The sequence below is a fragment of the Otolemur garnettii genome, unplaced genomic scaffold (assembly GCF_000181295.1).
Source record: "Otolemur garnettii isolate 467f Iridium unplaced genomic scaffold, OtoGar3 scaffold00034, whole genome shotgun sequence".
NCBI lineage: Eukaryota > Metazoa > Chordata > Mammalia > Primates > Galagidae > Otolemur > Otolemur garnettii.
The window spans coordinates 7,411,229-7,434,407 of record NW_003852429.1 but is presented as its reverse complement, the minus strand read 5'-3'; the positions used below and the strand labels follow the sequence as shown (position 1 = coordinate 7,434,407).

At 38.5% G+C, this 23,179-nt stretch overlaps 1 protein-coding gene across 1 annotated transcript in view; it reads right to left on the bottom strand.

The window, feature by feature from the left end:
* Nucleotides 1–23,179, bottom strand: part of IPO5 (importin 5) — a 49,364-nt gene that overhangs the window by 13,166 nt on the left and 13,019 nt on the right. The window contains exons 5-15 of the mRNA XM_003789586.3: nucleotides 22,482–22,578; nucleotides 21,672–21,776; nucleotides 19,034–19,156; nucleotides 18,820–18,940; nucleotides 15,444–15,531; nucleotides 12,892–12,998; nucleotides 7,214–7,338; nucleotides 6,859–6,948; nucleotides 6,598–6,771; nucleotides 3,658–3,876; nucleotides 912–995 (exon numbers count right to left, since the gene is read on the bottom strand). Of these exons, the coding sequence (XP_003789634.1) occupies nucleotides 912–995; nucleotides 3,658–3,876; nucleotides 6,598–6,771; nucleotides 6,859–6,948; nucleotides 7,214–7,338; nucleotides 12,892–12,998; nucleotides 15,444–15,531; nucleotides 18,820–18,940; nucleotides 19,034–19,156; nucleotides 21,672–21,776; nucleotides 22,482–22,578 (1,333 nt within the window). The remainder of the gene's footprint in view (nucleotides 1–911; nucleotides 996–3,657; nucleotides 3,877–6,597; nucleotides 6,772–6,858; nucleotides 6,949–7,213; nucleotides 7,339–12,891; nucleotides 12,999–15,443; nucleotides 15,532–18,819; nucleotides 18,941–19,033; nucleotides 19,157–21,671; nucleotides 21,777–22,481; nucleotides 22,579–23,179) is intronic.

Sequence of the window (23,179 nt, the reverse complement as noted above, 5' to 3'; positions counted from 1 at the left end):
TTTGCCACCTATCAGGCATTATACCAAATGTTGATACAAAAGGACAAAGAACAAGTCTTGTCCTTACCACTCCCCCACAGCTTGCAGCCCTTGCAGCCTCCTCAGTTAGTCTCTAGCCTTTTATCCCTATCCGTACAAACATACACATGTATGTACCATTTTGCAAAGAAAGCAAAACAACAATGCAAATGCTTTCTTTGCAGAATGCCATGGTTTCCTACTTAAGCGTGGAAACAATTACAGTGGCTGTGTAAAAATTTAATTAAATGTATTGAGTGCCTTGTTGGGAATATCACTGAGATTATGACAGACATTTATAATGTTATAACAGTGCTGTTAACTGTCCACCATTAGAACTGTGCTCATCAGGAAAGTCTTGCAAAGGCTGAGAATTATGAGCAGAGGTTAGGTGTGTATGAGGGGTGGGGTGGAAGGCATTTCCTTCTAAGCTAATAGAATGTAGTCTGCTCACAGGCAGAGAGAGGAGAGCCCAGTATATCCTGAGATTGCCAGATTTCTTTATTTCTTCTGTGGGAAGGGTGTAGCCCATAAAGGGTGAGACACCCAAATGAACACGTCTAGTTAAGTGGTTGGATAAGTGGACCTTAAATGCTGGAGGAAGATCTGGTAATCACAAGCATACAAAGGAAAGCTGAAGCCAGGGCAGAGGATGACTCCTCCAGGGCAGTGAGAAGATAAGAAAGCCTAGGGCACAACCTATCAGCACCACAACTTGAATTAGAGAAAGTGGAAACAGTTTTTAACAGACTGCAAACAAAAATGGCTTGAGAAGTAGGTGGAAACAGAGAAGAATGTCTCTGACACCAGGGTTTGAAAGCATCTCAAGTGTATTTAACTTTGTGCTGTGACGACTCATTACTGCACCAAGGCAAACGCTTAAGACTGCTTACCTGGGGGTCGTCATCCTCCATATCATTGAAATCGGTCTGCGTCTTTAACAACAGCTGCATCACATCTGATGCATCTTGCATGAACTAGAGAAAAATATAAGGAAAGTACCATCATTACTAGTGTATACTGGACCAGAGAGACACTGATTGATACCTAATTTTGTTGCTCATATGATAAATGTTCCCCCCAAATTGGAGGTCATGGGTCATGACTTACCCCACAGATAAAGCAATTAAGTCATTAAATATGATTTCAAACCCAAAGTGTAGTTTATTATATTTCAAAGAAGCAGTACAATTAACCAAAGTATGCACCTAAGCTACTGAACAGTTTTGCTGTCTGAAGGATAGCTTATTTATGCCAGCAGTGAAGAAGCCTGGAGAGCGAGTGGTGATGAAATCATGAAAGGCTTTTTCCACAGCTTGTTGAGAATTGAGTATTTTTCCTCACAAGAAGTGGTAGTCAGCTGATGAAAGGTCTGCTCAACATGGTAGAGTTGCCAAGTCCAGCTTCTGTAGGTTGGGCAGTGTTGTTTGTGCAACAGGTGGTGGAGCACTGTCTTGCGAGATGACCGCCTATCTCTATTGACCAATCTTTGCTGCTTAATCGCAAGCATCCTCGCCATTTCATCCAATTGGTTGCAGCAGATATCTGCTATAATCAACTGACCAGGTTTCATGAAGCTGTAGTGGTGGCTAACACCAGCTCTGGACCACCAAACGGACACTGACACCATGAACTTTTTATGAAGAATATCAGGTTTCAGACTATGTTTTGGCACTTTATCCAACCTTTGTGCTGAGTGCTCTAGATTGTCAAAAAGAATCCCTTTATTGGGCTGGGTGTGGTGCCTGACACCTGTAACCCTAGCACTCTGGAAGGCTGAGGTGGGTGGACTGCTTGAGCTCATGGGTTCAAGACTAGCCTGAGAAGTGAGACCTCCGTCTCTAAAAATAGCTGGGTGTTGTGGAGGGTGCCTGTAGTCCTAGCTACTTGGGAGGTTGAGGCAAGAGGATCACTTAAGCCCAAGAGTTTAAGGTTGCTGTGAGCTATGATGCCATAGTACTCTACAACAGGCACAAAGACTGTCTCAAAAAAAAAAAAATCCATTTATATCACCACATATAACAGTGGTATAGAAATGGTTCACTTTTATATTGTCACAACAAACATTTTTTCTTCTGATATTTTTTAATTCACGCAACACCCATCGGTCTCAGGTCATCCACATAGTTCATTTTCAAGATTAAAATCATGAGATGGGACTTTTCAAACCATCACTGTACTGTGGGCATTACCCATGTTCTTCTCAAACACTTCACTGATACTTCAAGCTGTCTGTGCCACACTGGTTCCATGATAGAACTCACATTCGAAAATAACATGAATAACACTTATTCATAGTTTCATAACAAGTGCTCTAAACAAAATGTGAAAGATAATCACAAGCCAAAACATGCACTTGAAAGTCTGAGGACATACATTCACAACAAAAATCTAACTGGAGGTTTCAAAGTGAAATGTCAGAGATAGCAACTGTCAAATGTAGTAGTTAAGGAAATCAGACATTTCATTCTTGATGACCTGATATGCTGAAAAATTCTCATCAACATTGCAAAAGTTAATGCTCCTTCTAAAACAGTATGTTTTTCAATGGAGGTCAAAGTGAACTGAAGTATAAAAATATTTCTAATAACATTAGGTGTTGGTCTATGACTTACATATTACAAGTAGTAAAATTTAACTCAAATCCAGAAAGAAAATTTGGGGTCACCATAGAATTCAGTGTGTAAATTTTACCTTGGATATGATTTTCATTTAACTGCAGTTCTGGTAATCTCCATAGCATAATCAGGCAGCATTTTAAAGACAGTTTAAAGGCAGACGTGTGGGACATGAAAATGTTTTATTGGTATTAAATAAAACATAACCAATGTTTAGACTGTTGGTCATTGTGGTCAGCTTCCCACAGAAAAGTTTATCTTATTGTTTATTAATTATTATTTTGAGACAGTTTTCTCACTATATCACCCTTGTAGAATGCTGTGGTGTCATAGCTCACAGCAACCTCCAACTCCTGGGCTCAAGCAATTCTCCTGCCTCAGCCTCCCAAGTAGCTGGGACTACAGATGCCCACCACAAACGCCTTGCTATTTTTTGGTCATTGTTATTGTTATATTTGTCATTTGTTATTGTTGTTGTAGCAGGTACTAGCCAGGTTCAAACCACCAGCCCTGGTGCATGTGGCTGGCACCCTAACCACTGAGTGGGTGCTAAGCCAGAAAACAGTTTAAAAGTTAATACTGAACCTACTTTTGGAAAGGGCAAGTCTGAGAAGTTCTAGGTTGATAGTTCTGAGGGTCAAAACATCATGCGTCAATGAGAGATAAACTTCTTTTCAATTAACCTGAACGACTTTGAGATAGTGGCTCATAAAACTCCACTCAATGGTACTCCATGTGCCTCCTAACAAGACAGACGAGTGGCAGGGATGGGGCAGTATCAAGAAAATAACCGAGCTACGAAGAAACTTTAATTCGAACAACAAAGGCAACAATTTATTTATATATCAGAGCAGAAGTAATATGAAGGGAGAGTAAGATGAAGTTAAAAAAATACACATCAGAAAGACATTCTCAGAAGGGAAAACCCCTTCTAGTTTTGGATACTTCGTATTCACCCAAACTTCACCACCACCATAGCTGTACAACATACAGTAAATTTAACATCATACGAATCACTTACCTTTTCCTTCCCCACAGCCAGACCAATGAGGCTGATGCATTCAATAGTTTTTCCTCTCAGAAGTCTGAGTTCCTTCTGAACCGCATTCTCAACAATGTGCTTCAGTGATGGCATAAATAGATCATAGTAGGGGACAAATTTTTCTTCTGCAGTATCTGCAACTGATGCAATGGATGTCACAACTTGTTCCAAAACTAACTTGGTGCCTTTCTGAATCAGCTAGGAAAAAGAAGATGCACAAATTACTTCAATGAAAAATTATAACATTTAAATTAAATTTACTACTCCCTGTAAGTTCTTCAAAGCTTTTTTAAAACAGCAAGCTAAGACCACCTTCTTCAGAAGGCAGAAGCAGAGACTGTAGGCTGTGGAAGAAATTTCTATAAAAACAACTCACGTTGAATTGTTTCTGTGGATTTTCTTTCTTCTGTTAACGTAGCACCTATTACTCATTTTTGCTCTATCTCAAAGCACAGCTAGCTCTGGAGTACAAATATGCACTCTTCTTAAAAATTTTTATGTCCATCAAGCTTACTGTCTACACTTCACACTTATTTTTTCCTTCACTGATTTCCACTACTGTTTTATTTTGTGCCATCCTACTAGGTTGTGGAGAAAATTCCCTTCCTGGCCTTACCCCTACCTCCTAACCAACTCTCCCTGGAAGATCCCTGAAAAGAGCTATAAGGCACCTCCTGCACCTATTTTTCTTGGTGAAACAGATGAATGGTCCTTTTCTCTGTGCCAAAGATCTACAGTGTTCTCTGACCCAGCTAATAACAAATGCTTACTAAGAATCTGCCACAGGGCCCACACTGCCACCTAGCACTACTTGTAATAATTCCTTACTGATTCCAACGAAGACCCAACACAGTAACTACTGCAGATTTTCTGGATTCCTGTCATCAACTGCAACCCTCTCAGCAGAGCTCTTCACCTTACACACTCTATCACGCCTGAAGACTTGTCTACCCTGCAGGGCAAGACAAGCTATACAGCCTTCCCAGGTATCTCGACATCTGCCCTGGGCTGCATGTCTTGACCATGCTGCTGCCCTCACACTATTGCTTGTGAATATTCTCCTCCTCCTACCCCATCTCAGCAATTCCTTTCTTTAATCTTTAAAAAACCCACATTGCGGCTTGGCGCCTGTGGCTCAAGCAGCTAAGGCGCCAGCCACATACACCAAAGGTGGCGGGTTCGAATCCAGCCCAGCCCGCCAAACAACAATGGCTGCAACCAAAAAATAGCCAGGCGTTGTGGCGGGCGCCTGTGGTCCCAGCTATTTGGGAGGCTGAGGCAGGAGACTTGCTTGAGCCCAGGAGTTGGAGGTTGCTGTGAGCAGTGAAGCCATAGCACTCTACCCAGGGGCTCAGCTTGAGGCTCTGTCTCAAAAAAACAAAAAAACAAAACACCTGCACATTGCCCCTGTGGACAGGGGACAGAAACCCTTACATCATCACAGCCTCCTAGTAAAGTCACATTGGATCCCTCTGTTATTCCTGATTAACAGCTTACCTGCCTTCAACTTGGGTTCACCTCTGTCTGCCTTCAGACAGATAGATGCTTCCTTTATCTGTCACCTGACCCTGAATGTATATCACCTGACACTAACGCCTATGTTTGAAAAGTCCTCTTTCTTTGGCTTCTGAGACACTGTATTTCTTATTTATCTCCTTGTTCTCTGACAATTCAGCAGGACTATGCAACCTGTGCTTTGTGAACTGTTTTGCTGTTGGTCTATAATTAAGTATAGGAACTGAGTATGCTAAAAGTTTTAACTGTTTTGTTACTAGTCCATAATTAAACATAGGAATTTAGTATGCCAGAAACTTTTATAGCAATCGGACTGTGGATTTATGGCTGCTGAATCCAACTGGATTTTACAGTAGTAATCCATTTTCATTGCATTTGACAAGAAACTGGGTCTCATCTTTGCTTTTCTACTCACCACATCTCTCAAACACACTGCTGTATTATCATTCAATTGTTTTCAGGTTGCATGCCTTACTTAAGCTATAACTAAAATCATTTAGTACTTGACCAGCCAGCCCTTATTTTAAAAAATTCAACACACCTAAAGCAAAGATAATGCTTTCTACGTCTTCTCTATTTCTTTTGCCCTGGTTGGAAAATGGTCAACATTTTATACTTGATTTTTTCCATAGACTTAAATTTAAACTGACAGAAACAAATTTTCAATGTTTTTTATAAAATGTCTTTTATAATCACTTGTTCCCCCTAATTACCACTATCCAAGCTCCCTAGCCAATAAAAGTATGATGGCCTTGCCTTAAATCTTCTCCCTGATTATTTATAGCTCACAATGTTCTCATACTAATTTTTTATAATCATATTTTCATTATTTCCTGCATCACTTCACAACATAGAATGGTTCTTCCAAATTTATAAAAACTCCCTGCCTTGGCCAAGCAGTGGCTCCTACCTGTAATCCTAGCACTCTGAGAGGCCAAGGCAGGTAGATTTCTTGAGCTCGGGAGTTAAGAGACCGGCCTGAGGAAGAGTGAGAACCTATCTCTACTAAAAATGAAAAACAGAGGCAAGAGGATTGCTTGAGCCCAAGAGTTTGAGGTTGCTGTGAGCTGTGATGTCATTGTACTCTACCCAGGGCAACAAAATAAAACTCTGTCTCAAGAAGAAAAAAACTAAACAAACTCCCTGCCTTGTTTTCAAGGCAATTCATACACTTTTGAGTTTATCCAAAGTTTAAGCTGTATTATTCACAATTCCAATCATTGGCCCATGCTCTGGTCAAGCCTGAATTAGTCTACCCATTATTCCACTTGGAAAAATCCCTTCTGTCTGTAACTGTCTATTCTTTAAGGTCATACCGAAAGCCCCTCTCTTTTTCTGGTTCTTACCCATCAAATCAACCCAAATTAGTCTATACATAGGGAGCCGAAAAATCTTAAAACTTACCTCTTGAAGCTTTAGTACCATAATGGAATGCAGATGTTTCACCAGATTATCTAAATATGGAATAAGCAGTGACTTGGGACAGTCCTCCGTAAAGTTAATGAGAGCAGCAGCTGCATGGGCCTGTACCCGTTGATTGCCTTGGTCTTCCATGGTCTGTAGCAGAGCCGCAATCACCTATGAAATAAAACCAAATAAACATACACATAGAAAAGTTCATCCTTTCTAAAGTCTGATTTGAGTGTTTGAGGACTTATCACTTACCTTCTCATGAAATTTCTTTTGGAAACCTGGTGCAAAATCTGTGGCCATCTGTCCCACGGCATTACAGGCTGCATACCTTACTCTTGGATGCTGGAATATGTTCCCTTACGTTAGTAAAGGCAACAGGTCCCCATGTGAAAGTATGGTAACAATTATGAATCAAATACAATAGAACCTCTATAAATTGACCACTCAAGGGACTATAACAAACTGGTTAACATATGGATATGGTCATCATAAGGAATAGGCCCACGATACTGATACGTATATGTGGTACATGTCTGGTCTACGAAAATTAAGTCAACTTAAGGAGGTGGTCAACTATAGAGGTTCTTCTGTGTTCACTGGTACTTACAGGATCCTGAAGGAAAAGCAAAACAAAATTGACTATCTCATTCAGAATTCCTTCCATTTGCTGGTGGCACCCTTCACCGATGGCAGATAAGGCCATCAATCCTGCATGCCGGTATTTCCAGTCAGCTACAAAAAAAAGAATTGCACAAGAGAGAGTTAACAATGAGACACTAGAAACACATCATTTTGGTAGTTAAATGTAAAAGAGTTCTTATTTGAAAGAATAACAGAATCTTTTTTAAAGGGTCGTTTTAGGTATATATAAAAGATGAAAACTTTTAATGTATTATGTAAAAAATGGCCAAAGTGCCCGACTAGACTATTACAAGGTGGTTTTGTCACTCAGCATTTCTATTCTACACGTCAAATGACAATACAAAAGCAAAGCGCTTATAAGTATTTTTCTTAACTACTTAAGAGTTTCTCCCTATAAGATTTACTATAAACAATATCTGGATTTTGTGTCACACAGTTTATTAAATATAGATTTACAAACTACAATGATTATGTTTCTTTAAAAAAAGCAAAAAGCCATGGAGAAACAATACTACTTTTAAAGAGATTTTATTTAATGTGGTAAATGAAAGTGGATGAACCTTACTTGTATTCTATTAGTAATTGCTATTTGTTACATCTGTTGTTGAGCCCCCAAACTAAAACTTTTAGGAATTGCTACTTGTTTTTTGGTTAACAAAATAATAGCTAAGCAATGTTTATATAATTGGACTTCATATTCTATTCTAACATATAATGACTAACATTTCTTTTTTCTTTTTTTTTTTAATTATTTTTTAAAGACAAGGACTTGCTCTATTGCCCAGGCTGGAATGCAGTGGCCAGATCATAGTTCGCTGCAAGTTCATGCTACTGGGCTCAGTTGATCCTCCTGCCTTGGCTTTCCAAAGTGCTAAGATAAAGGCATGAATCATTACACCCAGCCCCTGTCATTTCTTTCCTTTTTTTTTTTTTTTGAGACAGAGTCTCACTTTCTTGCCCCCCCCATAGAGTGCCGTGGTGGCAAAGCTCACTAACAACCTCAAACTCTTGAGCTTAAATAATCCTCTTGCCTCAGCCTCCCAAGTAGCTGGGACTACAGCTGCCCACCACAACACCCAGCTATTTTTAGAGACAGGTGTCTCACTCTTGCTCAGGTTGGTCTCGAACTTGTGAGCTCAAGCAATTCACCTGCCTCAGCATCCCAGAGTGCTGGGATTATAGGTGGAAGCCACAGTGCCTGGCCTATCATTTCTATATATTTCTATTTACTATGTTATACAATTATAGGCCAGGATGCTTCAAATTCTTCATGAAACAAAGCAAGATGTGCACAAACATCTAAGCTAAGGTCTAATATTCAATGGTTTTCCAAGCAGTGGTTCTTAAAGTGGGCCCTGAGAACCCTGAGATTCTCTGAGGTCTTTTTAGGTGGTCTACAAGTCAAAACTATTTTGTAACAATATTCTTTCACTTTCATTTTGAGGGATAATGAAATACTCAAGGGATTACAACACATGAAATTTCAAGAGACTGACTGCAGAAACAGATAGAAGAATTCAGTTATTTAAGATATTTTCAAATGTCTACATAAATGTTCATTTTATTAACTTTTTTTGTTTTAGAAAATAGTTATCCTTCATAAAAATTAGTTCTAATGTAATGTAATGGGTTTATCACTGTTATTTTTAAATGAATTATTTTAAATTTGCCTTAATTTCTAATAAAATAAACACTGATAGAACCACCCACAGAGCAAAAGCTCTCTGGGATCTTTAGTAATTTTTATAAGAGTCCCGAGACCAGGAACTTTGAGAATTGTTGGCATAATGGATATCTAAGCTATATAAAAATCCTAAATTGTATGAGAAAATCCAAATTTTTAACTTTGGGGAGCCCAACAGGTAAACTAGTTCTCTAATAAAGAATTTCTGAAAAATTCCTAATGTTACAGTAAAGTATTAAAACTTTATTATTTATAATAATATATTATATTTTTAATTTATTTCATTACCCAAAATGTAAAGCCAAAATTTCCGAACTGAGGAATTATCCTAGGAGACAAATACATCAATATCTGAATCTGATCTCTGCGTATTAGGCTTAAAGAAGAAATGCAATATCTGCTTACTGATATAAAAGATGTCCACATTTGGTTCAGAGAGGAAAAAAAAGATATGCCTCATATATTCCCAACATGCAGATTTCCTAAAATATATTCAGCAGATTGTGATGGTAAGGATATGGGAATCTGGAAATGGCTCTCCTTTGAATTATAACATCTAAAAAAATTCCTGTTTGTTACTTAAAGCAAAAACAATACAACTATTGGCTTGGCACCTGTAGCTCAGCAACGAGGGTGCCAGCCATATATACCAGGGCTGGTGGGTTGGAAGCTGGTCCAGGCCTGCCAAACAACAATGACAACAACCATCAAAAAACAGCCAGGCACTGTGGCGGGTGCCTGTAGTCCCAGCTATCTGGGAGACTGAGGCAAGAGAATCACTTAAGCCCAAGAGTTTGAGGTTGCTGACAGCTATGATGCCATGGCACTCTACCCAGGGTGACATAGTGAGACTCTGTCTCCAGGGGAAAACAACAACAACTACCCCCCAAAACAATACAACTATTTTTTTTTTTTTAATAAAAACATACATTTATTGCTCACAGTTCTGGAGGCTGGGAAGTCTAAGATCAAGGCAGAGTCAATGTCTGGTGAGGGCCTGCTTTTTGGCCCTTATACATGTTATCTTTTCACTGTATCCTCCACATGGTGGAGAGGAATACAACTATTTTTAAAAATAAGAGCGGGGACAGATGCTAAGTTTCTTAGCATAAATAAACATTCGGTGGGGTAAAAACTACACTGTTTTAGGCAAAAAGATATTCAAATTATTCTCCCAATGGAATTACTCTATTTTTAAACTAAGAAACAGGTATCATTTCGCACTGTTATAGCATTTTTCACCTTTGGTCCAGTGTGGAAGGTCTGATAATAAAAAAAAGAAAAAATACACATCTTCGGATTCTACCTAAAATCCAGGTATAGGGCAAGTATCATTTTCCTACTTTGCATTTAAGAAAACTAAGGTATACAAGTTTTGCTGTAAATCATACATTTGGCAATAAACAAGTATTTATGAAGAGTTCGCTGCCATGTCTGAAAAGCCTCCCACATCCACCTAGTGAGTTGGAATAGACACGTTCTTTACACAGCATAACCACATTCACAACAGATCTATGTGAAGAGCAGAATGAACAATGGAGAAATACTTGACAGCTGGTTGACCTTGTACAATCTTTTAATGTCTCTAGGCTTTACTTCCTTAGCCTAAAAAGTAAAAAACCTAGATATATTCTTTCTAGCAGCTCATATAGGTCAAGCAATCTGTGATACAGTCTTTGGAAAAAGAGCCTCAGAAAATCTTGGCTGAAAAAAGAAAAACTATCCAAGGCTCAAAATATAAAATCACATCATGAAACAAGGATAATGGTAAGCATTCTCAACAGTTCACTTTTACTTAGACCTGGCATTGTGATAGTCTTTAAGATCCTGTACCAGTGGTATGACCCTCATGTCTTAGGTCTCATGTCATCTACCTAATAGATGTAAAATATCATGTAAGATAAGCCAGAATTTCTGTAGAAAAGTATTTTTCTTTCTTTCTTTCTTTCTTTTTGAGACAAAGTCTCACTGTCACCTTTGGTAGAGTGCTGTGGTGCCATAGCTTATATCAACCTCCAACTCTGGGGCTCAAGTGATCCTCCTGCCTCAGCCTCCCAAGTAGCTGAGACTACAGATGCCTGCCCCAACACTGGACTATTTTTTTAAAGACAGGGTCTTGCTCTGGCTCAGGCTGGTCTTGAACTGCTGAACTCAGGCAATCTACCCGCTTCAGCCTCCCAGAGTGCTAGCATTACAGGTGTAAGCCACATCATCCAGCAATAGTGTTGTCAGTAATACTTGTAATCAACAAAAACTATTAGCATTGGCTCAGAGCCTGTGGCTGAAGCGGCTAAGGCGCCAGCCACATACACCTAAGGTGGCGGGTTTGAATCCCCAGCCTGGGCCCGCCAAACAACAACGATGGCTGCAACCAAAAAAAAAAAAACTATTAGCATTTAATGGAAATTGTAGAATGCTAGGTGACTATTAAAAAAATGAACTAGGCTGCTGTTAAGTACGATACAATAACCTACTGAGGAAAACCTCAGAGCAAATATGTTATGTCTGTATTCGTATTAAAAAAATCCCCTGCATACATGCATAAATGAAGTCAGAGAAAAGCCTCAGAACTGTAATGGTTAACTGTGACTATGAATTACAGGATTTATAATTTATATACTTGTATGATTTTTTAAAAACATCAATGTTAATTTTATAATTTTAAAAGATGAACTAAAATAAAAAATACATGTAACAAACTTTGGTCTTGATATAAATTACAGGCACAAAGGCTAATGACTGACTAAATTGTGAGTTAAAATATCTATAGAAATGAAGCAGCGGCTCGGCACCTGTGGCTCAAGCGGCTAAGGCGTCAGCCACATATACCTAAGGTGGCGGGTTCGAATCCCCAGCCCGGGCCCGCCAAACAACAATGATGGCTGCAACCAAAAAAATGGCCAGGCGTTGCGGCGGGCCCCTGTGGTCCCAGCTACTTGGGAGGCTGAGGCAGGAGACTCGCTTAAGCCCAGGAGTTGGAGGTTGCTGTGAGCTGCGATGCCATGGCACTCTACCCAGGGGGATAGCTTGAGGCTCCGTCTCAAAAAAAAAAAAAAAAAAAGAAAAAAAGAAGCAGCAGCTTCTCTTTTGATAATACCAGACAGAATTTCTTCTTTCTCATCCAAGATGCTGGATGAAGAAAGACTGAGAATAAAACATGCTAATACCTCAAAAACATTCAAATAATGTCATATTAAAATTCAAATCTAAATGTCTCTGGATAGGGAATAAATCCATGAATTTTCTTTAGAAGTTATAATTTTTTCCTGTACAATTCCATGGATGGAGAATTAAATAGTAACAGGGTGTCCCCAAAGTCACCATGCATAGGAAAATCTAGATATTCTAGAACACGTTCACCATTAAGTGGGAGAGAAGACTTTGTGTATGTGTAGAAAGAGGTGGCCGGCACACAGAGAATATTTTGTAAATAAAGGTACATTTAGCTACAATTTCCCATTTTCCCTATGTATGGTGACTTTAGGATACCCTGTATTATCAGTAATGAGAAAAACTTTCTTTAGCATAAAACTGAATGGTACCTGAGGATCACCTGAGGCCAGGAGTTCAAGGCCAGACTGTGCAACATAGTTAAGATCTTATTCTTAAAAAAATAAGAAAAAAAAATGTGTTGTGCATGGCAGTACATGCCTATAGTCCCAGCTACTTGTGAGGCTGAGGCCAAAGGATTAAGCCCAAGAGTTCAAGGATACAGTGACCTGTATTCATGCCACTGAACTCTAGCCTGGGTGACACAGCTAGGCCAAGTCTCTAAAAATAGAAGAAAAGAAAGACTGAATGGCTCTAAAGAGAGTTAAGTAGAATTTTATCAGCAGAATATTAAGAATTAGGTTAAATAAAGAGTATAAAAAGCAAAAATTAATTTTTTAAATATATGAAGTTGAAGATTCAGGAAGCAATGTTCCACTAATCTAGCATTTGAAGAACATGTAACTTACGATTTTGAAGCATTTGCATAATGTGTTCCTTTATCATCGGCAGAACGAGTTTTCCACCAAGTCCACAAGCCATTCGGTCTAAAGCACTCTCACCAGCAACTGCATTGCTAGACATATAAAATGATGTATTCAATAGATTCCCAAAACACAAGAAACAGTACATTGCACAGACATACTTCCAAACATCTTATGTAATTAGAACTGAGAATTCAAGCAGTCTTTAGATGTTAAAAACCCTACATTTTTAAGAAAGAGTAAATCAAGTTTATTATGGGCTGGGCACAGTGGCTCACACCTGTAATTTTAGCACCCTAGGAGGCTGAGGTGGGTTTGAGACCAGCATGAGCCAGACCCCATCTCTAAAATAGCCAGGCATTGTGGTAGGTGGCTGCCTGTTCAGCCTTTTCATTAGTAATATGGTGAAGACACCATCTGTTTATCAAATCTTCAAGAGAAATAAAGCCTAGGAGAAAAGTAAATGTGAAGGATGACAAAAATCAAAGCCAAAAAATACTTGACAAGCTGAAATGGAATAAAAGGTCAACTCAATTTCAGCTTGTCAAAGTATTTTTTGGCTTTGATTTTGTCATCCTTCAAAAAAGAGAATCACATGAGCTCAAGAGTTTGAGGTTGCTGCGAGCTGTGATGCCCTGGCACTCTACCAAGGGTGACAAAGTGAGACTCCGTCTCCAAAAAGAAAAAGAAAGTTTATTATGATCCACTATGATTTTAAAACTCTTGTGTTTGATTTTTATTTTTCAAGACTCCTCCCACCTCACTGACTAAAGACTATTCTCAGAAATAGCTTATGGCTTTTAAGACTCAGAGATGAAAGCAGAATATCCCATACACTTATCTCATCTTCTAGAAATACATCCTTCAAAATTATCAATGAACAGAACACACGAAACTGAAAAGCATGCTGAAAATATGTATAATTTCCCTCTACTGTTGTGTTTATTCAGCCAGTTTAAAAGGGTGTGAGCTGCACTGCCAAAAACTGCACAGGCGAAAACTCAATGTTAGCATTTTCACTGAAAACTGAACAGATTTGGACATAAAAGCATTTGTACACTTATTCTGGCTCGAAACTGCAAGATTAGTAATGCCATGTGCATGATCTTTAACCGCTGAGGATAACACTATAAAGCAGCAGTCAGAAATGATCCAAAATACGTTTATGCCCTGTTTGATAATAGAAATGGAAATACATTTACACCCTGTTTAATAATAGATAAGAAAAAAGTTCCTAACACTGTATAAATTTAAGTTTTGTTTACAGGGCAAGTTAAAGGACAGGTAGCAGCATGTTACAGTAACTGAGCCAGGGAAAGGAAATCCAATCTCCCCTATTTTTCTCTTTAGCCCTATCAGGTGATTTCCAGTAAAGGATTACTTTTACACACTGCAAAACAAAAGTGAAGCCAATAATCAGTCAGTTTTAATAACAGGATTAAGCCTCAAAAATGTACCACATAGTCTATAAGCCAAATGTCTTCAATTCTTATTTTTGTTAACCTAGTAGTTTATATTGACTACTAGTCTTTCAGGGGAATAGATTCAGCTCTTTTTAAGAATGGGTGGTGGGGATGGTGCCTATGGCTCAAAGGTGTAGGGCACCGGCCCCATGGTTCAATTAACCAGGCATTATGGCAGGTGCCTGTAGTACCAGCTGCTTGGGAGGCTGAGGCAGGAGAATTGCTTGAGCCCAGGAGTTTGAAGTTGCTGTGAGCTGTGACACCACGACACTCTACCAGGGGTGAGACTCTGTCTCAAAAAAAAAAAAAAAAAAAAAGGAATGGATGGTGATAGTATGAAATAATGGAAGAATAAAAGAAACGGTATTAAGCCCGAGTCCACTAACTGACTAATTAATCTCAGATAAATGACTCAATCTTCACTCTCCGTTTCTGCATTCATAATGTAATATACCTTTGGGCCTACTTTAACAACAGAGCTCTGAGGTGCTGTTTCATACACATGTAAGGGGCAACTGTTAGCGACTTTTCCTAAGAAAATGGGGACCTCCTACGCCGAAATAAATATGCACAATAGTAATTCCAGTAATACTGTCACCCAGCGTAAAAATCCTGTCACCACTACATTCTACCCTAAAGTTAAACTGCTTCATACTGGCAAAATACAGTGCTCTGCAGGAAATTTTGTAGAGACAACTATTCAAAGTAAGGTCTACACAAATAAAAGTACTTGTTACAATAGATCTGCTTTATACATATTACAAAAGATACTTTAACTAACTTCCCTTGTTTGTTCTTATAGATCTTTCCTTTCCTGATTACAAAATAGTTTTATGGATTATCTATAAGTAAAGTATGCTTTATGAACTTATTAAACACACAAATTTTAATAAGAATTTATACATGAAAAAGAAACTACTGCTTATAAAATGTGCTGAAGGAATGCATCTGTCAGAGGCAGTGTCCCATATCCCAAAGTTACCAGCTTCCTTTTGGGTTAGAGTCCAGTGGCGGAGAGACAGGCCTTGTGGCCCTCTGGCTCTCAACTGTCATCTGGATAATCTGTGTGATTACCTGTCAAAATCGTCATCTTCCAATTCATCAGCATTTGCCCAGTCCTCATCCTCTTCCAGATCAACCATCATTGCTAACATCTGAGGAACTAAAAATAAATAATTATTTTATACTTGAAGACTGGCTTTATTTCATCTTTATCACTATGTATGAATAAAAATTTTAAGAAAATGAGACAAAATAATTATTCGCCTGTGCTCCCCCACTCCTTGCAAAATCTGGTTTGTTAATTTTTTTCACCTTTTGCCATGTTTGCTTTGTATCTTGCTTTCCTTAAAAGTTAACATTAAGTCAAACCTCACTGTGAACTTCCCAAATGCTACTGCGTCCTTTCCCTCTCCCTACTAGAACCATGACAAAATTAGTATTTACCATTTCCAAATCCATTGTTTTTAGACCTGAACTAGAGATTTCTATGTCTATACACAAAATTATAGCAGCATTTCAAGATCTTACTTGCATAATACATTTACATACCTTTGGCAGTTTTTCTTGACACATTAGGGTTTCATTTTAATTACTTCATAGCTTTCTATTATAAAAAACATACCACACGGCTCGGCGCCTGTGGCTCAAGTGGCTAAGGCGCCAGCCACATACACCCAAGGTGGCAGGTTTGAATCCGGCCCGGGCCCGCCAAACAACAATAACAGCTGCAACCAAAAAATAGCCGGGCATTGTGGCAGGCGCCTGTGGTCCCAGCTACTTGGGAGGCTGAGGCAGGAGACTCGCTTGAGCCCAGGAGTGGTAAGTTGCTGTGAGCTGAGATGCCACAGCACTCTACCCAGGGGGACAGCTTGAGGCTCTTTTCTCAAAAAAAAAAAAAAAAAAAAATACCACACCTTGCCCTACTGATTCACATTTTGGTTGTTTCCAATTTTTTTCTTTTAAAAATCTACGTTGATGACCTTATTGCACATCTCCTTTTTGACAATTTAGAGTTTGGGCATGACACTGTTACAAGTATCTTCCACATTACCAAAAATCATCAAATGGCTCTGCACAGCTATTGCACACACTTATATTCCTCTGAGCAAAGTTTAAGTAGAGGCCTGTCTTATTTCAAAATAATACATGAAGTACCTCAGAGCTGGAGTAATAGTCCTCTTAGCCCCAATCTTTTATCAACACTTGATGCTAACTTTCTAATAATGTGTACCCCACAATTACACTTGTTTTTACTGAGGCTCAGTAGGATTCGTTAATAATTTCAGATTCCTCTTTTATGAATCTCCTGTTCTTAATCTTTATCTATTTTCTAGATAATAAAACTTTGCTGTGTGCACTATAATTACTTTCTCCCAGTTTGTGGCTTTTCCTTTCAGTTACTATGTTTTTGGTTGGTCAAAAAAGTATTAGCTTGTGCAAATTTAGTAATGTTTACAACTATGGTCTGTGATTCTGAGACTTCAAAAAATTCTTATCTATTATTAAGCTTTACATGTCAAATATATCTGTTAAAATTCAGGTCTTTGCTCAACTCTGAATTGGTGTTTATAATCTAAAACACCAATAAAAGAAATAGTATTAAAGCCTAGTCCATAACTGGAGATATTTGTTCCTATGGAAACAACCAGTCGTTCCAACAACCTTTGATGAGTCATCTTTTACAGTCAGCTTCTTCCCCATGTGCCCCATCTGCTCTTAGACGTGCCCTTTTGTTCCATCTGATCTATTGTGTATATGTGAATCTCAATAAATTCTGAATCTGCATAGCTAATAGGGCAAGATCTCAACTTTGTTCCTTAAGATTATCTTGGCTACTCCCGACCCTGTGTTCTTCCACAAGAATTTCAGGATCAATTCTCTTATGACCAACCCTATTGAATGATACTGAACTTACAGATTAATCTGAGAACTGACATTTAGTTCTATTAGGTTTTCAACATGCTATTCCATTTTGTCCTTAAAGGTTTTCTTTTTTTAAAAACAGTCTGACGCTGTTGCCCTAGGTATGGTGCCATAGTGTCATAGCTCACAATCACCTCAACTGTTGGGCTCAAGTGATCCTCTTGCTTCAGCCTCCTGAGTAGGTGGGACTAAAGGCACCTGCCCCAAAGCCTTTTACTTCCTTTTTTTTTTTAAAGTAGAGATGGGGTCTTGCATCAGCCTCCCAGAGTGCTAGGACTACAGGTGTGAGACACCATGCCCAGCCCTCCTTAAAGGTCTTAATATGTCTTTTAATTTATTCCCAGATACTGTAAATCATGCCTGCTATTACTAGATGGTTTTCCTTTCTAGCGAATTTTCTAAGTGATTATTATGTATATGGAAGCACTATTATTTTTTATGGTCTCAAATCTGATAACCTTACTAAATCCTTTGACCAGTTCTAATACCTGTGGATTCTTCAATAATTTTTACAGACAATAATCACACAGCTTACAAATAAGCAGTATTTTTTTTGTTGTTGTTGTTTATAATTCTTATCCTTTTATCTCCTAATACATTGTCTGGGACTGTCAATAGAATAATGGCAGAGATACTTTTCTTATTCCTGACGTTAATGCAAAAGCTCCAAAATCCCAAATACCACCTAAGTGTAAGATAAATAAAAGGTAGGTGGCTACTACAAAATAAATCCGGCAATGTATTTACTTTCCAAATTAAGTGTTCAAATACTTTAGCGCAGGGGTCCTCAAACTTTTTAAACAGGGGGCCAGTTCACTGTCCCTCAGATCTGCAGGTCCTGGGACAAGTCGGCTGCTAAGCACGACAGGCAGCAGCAGCAAAAACACCCGGTGGACCTGATAAATGTCCTAGGCAGGCCGCATGTGGCCTGTGGGCCGCAGTTTGAGGATGTCTGCTTTAGCTCATGAAGAAATGGGTAGGCCAGAAAGGGATCATGTCAGTTCCCAAGACCTTATGCCAGCACAATGAAACTTTATACTTCTTACAGCACAGTACTAGTCACGGTTCTCTTGCAAAGAAGGTCTATAAAACAAAGCAACAGTATATAGTCAGAGAGCCCTGACCAGAGGGTTAGATCTGTGTTCTACTTCTATCTGCATGGGTTAAGTACTATGGTTATGTTATTTTGGTTTTCAGTTTACTACTAGATGTCTGTCTGTCCCCTCTGAATTATTTGTAACTGTGCTCAGTATTTAACGTAAAAGTGATTAACAGTCTGTCATGGTCCACTACAGAAATTTCATTTATAATACCAGGTTTTAGGGTATCTGCCAAGTCACAAAAGCATAGTCACAATGGTATGTCCAAGCATGTATGTATGGAGATGGATTTAACCACATTCACCTAATTCTGAAAGGACATTCATTATATTCTCGACATATTGAAGAAATGACCCAATCCTCAGCAAATTTATCCAATAATTTTGTCATACTACTCATAAACTACTTGAAGACCTCTGACTTACTAGTCTGTGCAACAATATTGGTATGTTTTCTTAACATAGCAGCTGCAGTCTCAGAGAGGGTCACAATCACTTCAAGGGCAAGCTGGCGCTGCATATTGTTGAGGCTGGTGTCTCCACACAACTGCAAGAAAACATATTCATATACACTTACTAGTTACATTAATTAGTCCCTAAAAATAACAAAGAGAATACTGACTGACGTTATCTAATCCACCTTTAGACTGAGCTGTAGAGTTGCTTCCAAATGAGGACGCAAATACTTTGGAACAGTATCAGCAATCTCAACAAGGGATTTTAAGACCGAATCATCATTCTGGTAGCACGAGTCATTTACAGCCTAGAAAAGATGAAACAGGAAAAAAAAAAGTCTGTGTGCAAGACTCACTTTATGATGCCTTATTAGCCATAACATTCCTAAGCAGAATAGAGAAATATTACTATTTTTCACTAAATAATTTAGCAATCTACATGATCACAAATGTTCTAATAAGAGGCATGCATACATCTTCCTTTTGATGGACAGTAACTAGAAACACACAAAACAGATTGAAATCTTAAGTCAAAATTAAAGCCAGTGAACTAAAATAACCACTGTAACAAAACAAGGCTGCAAAGGAATTATTTTTTTCTCTATCTATGCCCTGGTCTTTTTCACATATTTGGTGAATACGAGATCCTATGATACATGGGAGGTGTACAGTACTAACCATTTTATTTCTCCTTGATGTTAAGTGGTACTGCATTCTGTACCTACCATTGTCTAGTTTAGAATAACAACAAGAAGTTCTAGTGACATCTTAACTTACTCTAAATTCAGAGGAAGAAAAATCTGAGATTAGTTTCAACAGTAACCCATGATTTAAAATATTTAATTACTGAAACAAAACAGCATATTAAAAGCAATGTTTTGTCATCAACCCAAACTATCTTTTTATAGTGACACACTCAGTGTGGTATGGGGGATCTCCCTACACTGTATCTTTTTCCTGTGATAACATGAGGAGGAAAGTTTCACTAAATGCTGTATCTAATATGTGGAAACCTTTAAAGATACTTCCCAACTGTCACAACATTAAGGCCAATGATACAGTTTGGATATTTGTCCTTCCAAATCTTATGCTGAAATCTGATCCCCAGTGTTGGAAATGGAGGCTGGTGGAAGGTATTTGGTTCTTGGGGGTGGATCCCTCATGAATGACTCGGTGCTATCCTAGTAATGAGTGAGTTCTTACTCTATTTCTCCCATGAGAACAACTTGTTAAAAAGAAGCTGGCACCTCCTTCCTCTCTTAATTTCCTTCCTCTTATCATGTGATGCCTCCTTCCCTTTGCCTTCTGCCATGAGTGGAAGCTTCCTGAAGCCTGACCCAGAAGCAGATACCAGCATCATGCTTCCTGTAAAACCTGCAGAATCATGAGCTGAATAAAACTTTTCTTTGTAAATTACTCAGCCTTAAGTATTCCTCTATAGCAGCACAAACACACACCCACAGAACTTGTATGATCTTCTCATGGTCTATTTACATGATCACATAGGCCAGCCATTTATAAAAATGAAGACGTCTTTATAATGACCAGAACCTAAGTCACAAATTATTTCTTTCCTGATTTTGCCAACTCCCAATGTTAATTACTATCACAGCAAGAACAGATACATCAGGTTGAGAATTCCAAACAAAATATGAAATGCTCCAAAATCCTAAATTTCTTGAGCACAGAAATGATGTGCACAGAAAATACTCATTGGAGTATTTTGGATTTTCCTATTTGGGATGCTCAACAAGTACAATGTAAACACAGTATACCAAAATGTAAAGAAATCCAAACACTTCTGAGCACTTCACTAAAGAATACTCAACCTGTACTTCGTTTTGTCCACGTCAGGAAATCTTACCACCAAAAGTAATGCTGATTGTGATGTTTGACCTGCCAATGGTACCTCTGTAGCAGTCCAGTTTTAGCTGTATTACATTTACACAGATCACTTAGGAATCACCTAGACAACTATGTCTTTTAGTGTAGTCATGTTTGAGCATTTATGGATGAAAAAGCATGCCATTTTGTTATGTATTACTTTCTTTTATTTCTTCTTTGTATTTAGTTAGGGCTATATATTATTTTTAAAAATTGTACATGTACCTGAGTCATATAACTATGCATTTTATTTTAAGATAGTACACAGAAAGCTAAAAAATATCATTAAAAGGGGGTCCGATCTTATTTTGTTCTCTGATTAAAGCAAACAGTATCCTTAAAACATTAATTCATCCTTAGGAATTAATCATAAAGCACTTACTTTAGAACTTTACAGTTTAAATTGTGATTCTACCACATAACAACACTAAGGGATTGGGTACATATTTTATCCTCTCTTTGTTAGTTTCTCCTTACATAAAACAGGCATTAACTCTCATGGATTATTTGGCTGATTAAATGGAAATAACCTATGTGACTTTATATTCAACGACAAGTATCTAACTGCTTGTATCATTTGCATTATAGAAAAACTGTACAGGGTAGCACCTATGGCTCAAAGGAATAGGGCGCCGGTCCCATGTACCGGAGGTGGTGGGTTCAAACCTGGCCTCAGCCAAAAACTGCAACAACAACAACAAGAACAAAAAAAAACTGCATAACTATTTCAAGGCACTAAAAAAGTCTCTCAAAGGTAGTAAAAGCTCAATGGAGACAGAGATTTGCCTGTTTTATTTACTGCTGTACCTCTAGGGCCAGAATGGGCAACAAACATTTACCGAATAAATGAATGAATACACTGTAGAACCCTGATGAGAATTTAGGCTAACGAAATCAAAACAAGATGGAATTACGACTTATTTGATACCATTTTTGTACCTGTAAGAATCCGGGTAGCAAGTCTGCAAAATGTTTGAACAGAGCAACATTATGCTCATTTGCAAGTATAAAAGCAGCTGTAGCTCTAGCAGATAATGTCCTGATCTAAAATGAAGAGAAACAAAAATGTCAAACATGAGAAATTTTTGATGAACATACAAGATAAATTTTTATTTGTTTTTGAGACAGAGTCTCACTTTTTTGCCTGGCTATAAAGCTCACAGCAATGTCAGACTCTTGGGCTCAAGAGATCCTCTTGCCTCAGCCTCCCCAGTAGCTAGGACTACAGGTGCCTGCAACAATGCCTGGCTGTTTTTAGAGACAGGTTCTCCCTATGGCTCAGGCAGATCTGAAACTCCTGAACTCAAGCAATCCACTCACCTTGGCCTCCCAGAGTGCTAGGACTATAGGTATGAGCCACTGCACACGTCAAGATGAAAAAAAATTTTTTTGAGACAGAGCCTCACTCTGTGGCCCTTGAGTGCTGTGGCGTCACAGCTCACAGCAACCTCAAACTCTTGGGCTTAAGTGATACTCTTGCCTCAGCCTCCCAAGTAGCTGGGACTACAGGAACCCATCACAATGCCTGGCTATTTTCTGGTTGCAGTTGTCTTTGTTGTTTTAGCTGCTCTGGGGCAGGTTCAAACCTGCCACCATAACTACTGTGCTATGGGTGCCGAGCCCAAGATGAAATTTTTATTAGTCAAACATTATATTTTAAAGTATTAGAGTAAAATCAACCTTCTAATACAATTATTTCCCTCACAAGTTAAATTAGGTATTAATATTTATGAAATTGAAATTATTTACCGATGGGTGTTCCTGATCTTGCATACACTGAACTAGCATCCGTTTGATGACATCTAAATAGTGCTGCTGTTGGTTCCCAAAAATTCCAGGAAAGTTCCTAAAAAAAATCCAAAGTGCTCTTTAAAAGCTACATTACATCTTAGTTAAGCGCAATAATCTCCAATTTGTGATGCTCAACAAGTATAATGAGTTAAGTGCAAGAATCTTTAAATTATCTGACTCAAAGATACACATTAACCCTTAGGCGGAATATCATCTACCCAAACCCACCCTGGAGAAGTCTAGAATGGGCAAAAAGGCTGCTCAGCATCCCTGCCCAGCCCCAGCTTTATCCTTATAGGTGTCTCAGCCGGAGCTGACCTAAAGTGTAGGATGGACAAGAGCAGCCAGGAGTTTTCACGTGGTAACTGTAGTAATTATGCTTTCTGATCACTGGCTCCTAACTTTGGTAGCCCAGGTAATCCAAGTTTTGCCCTATTTAAAATTTGGTAAGCAAACTGAAAGCTTTAAATTCTTTAATCTGGATTACTGATATGGACAATCCAATGTGACAACTAAAGTAGAAAATTATGTACTGTCTAAAGTGTAGACCATCTTTTTTTAGTAGTCCAGGTCTGATGGTGTTTGTTTTTTCTTTCTGAGACAGACTCTCAGTTGCCCTGGGGGTTGAGTGCCATGGTGCCCTCAGTAGAGTGCCA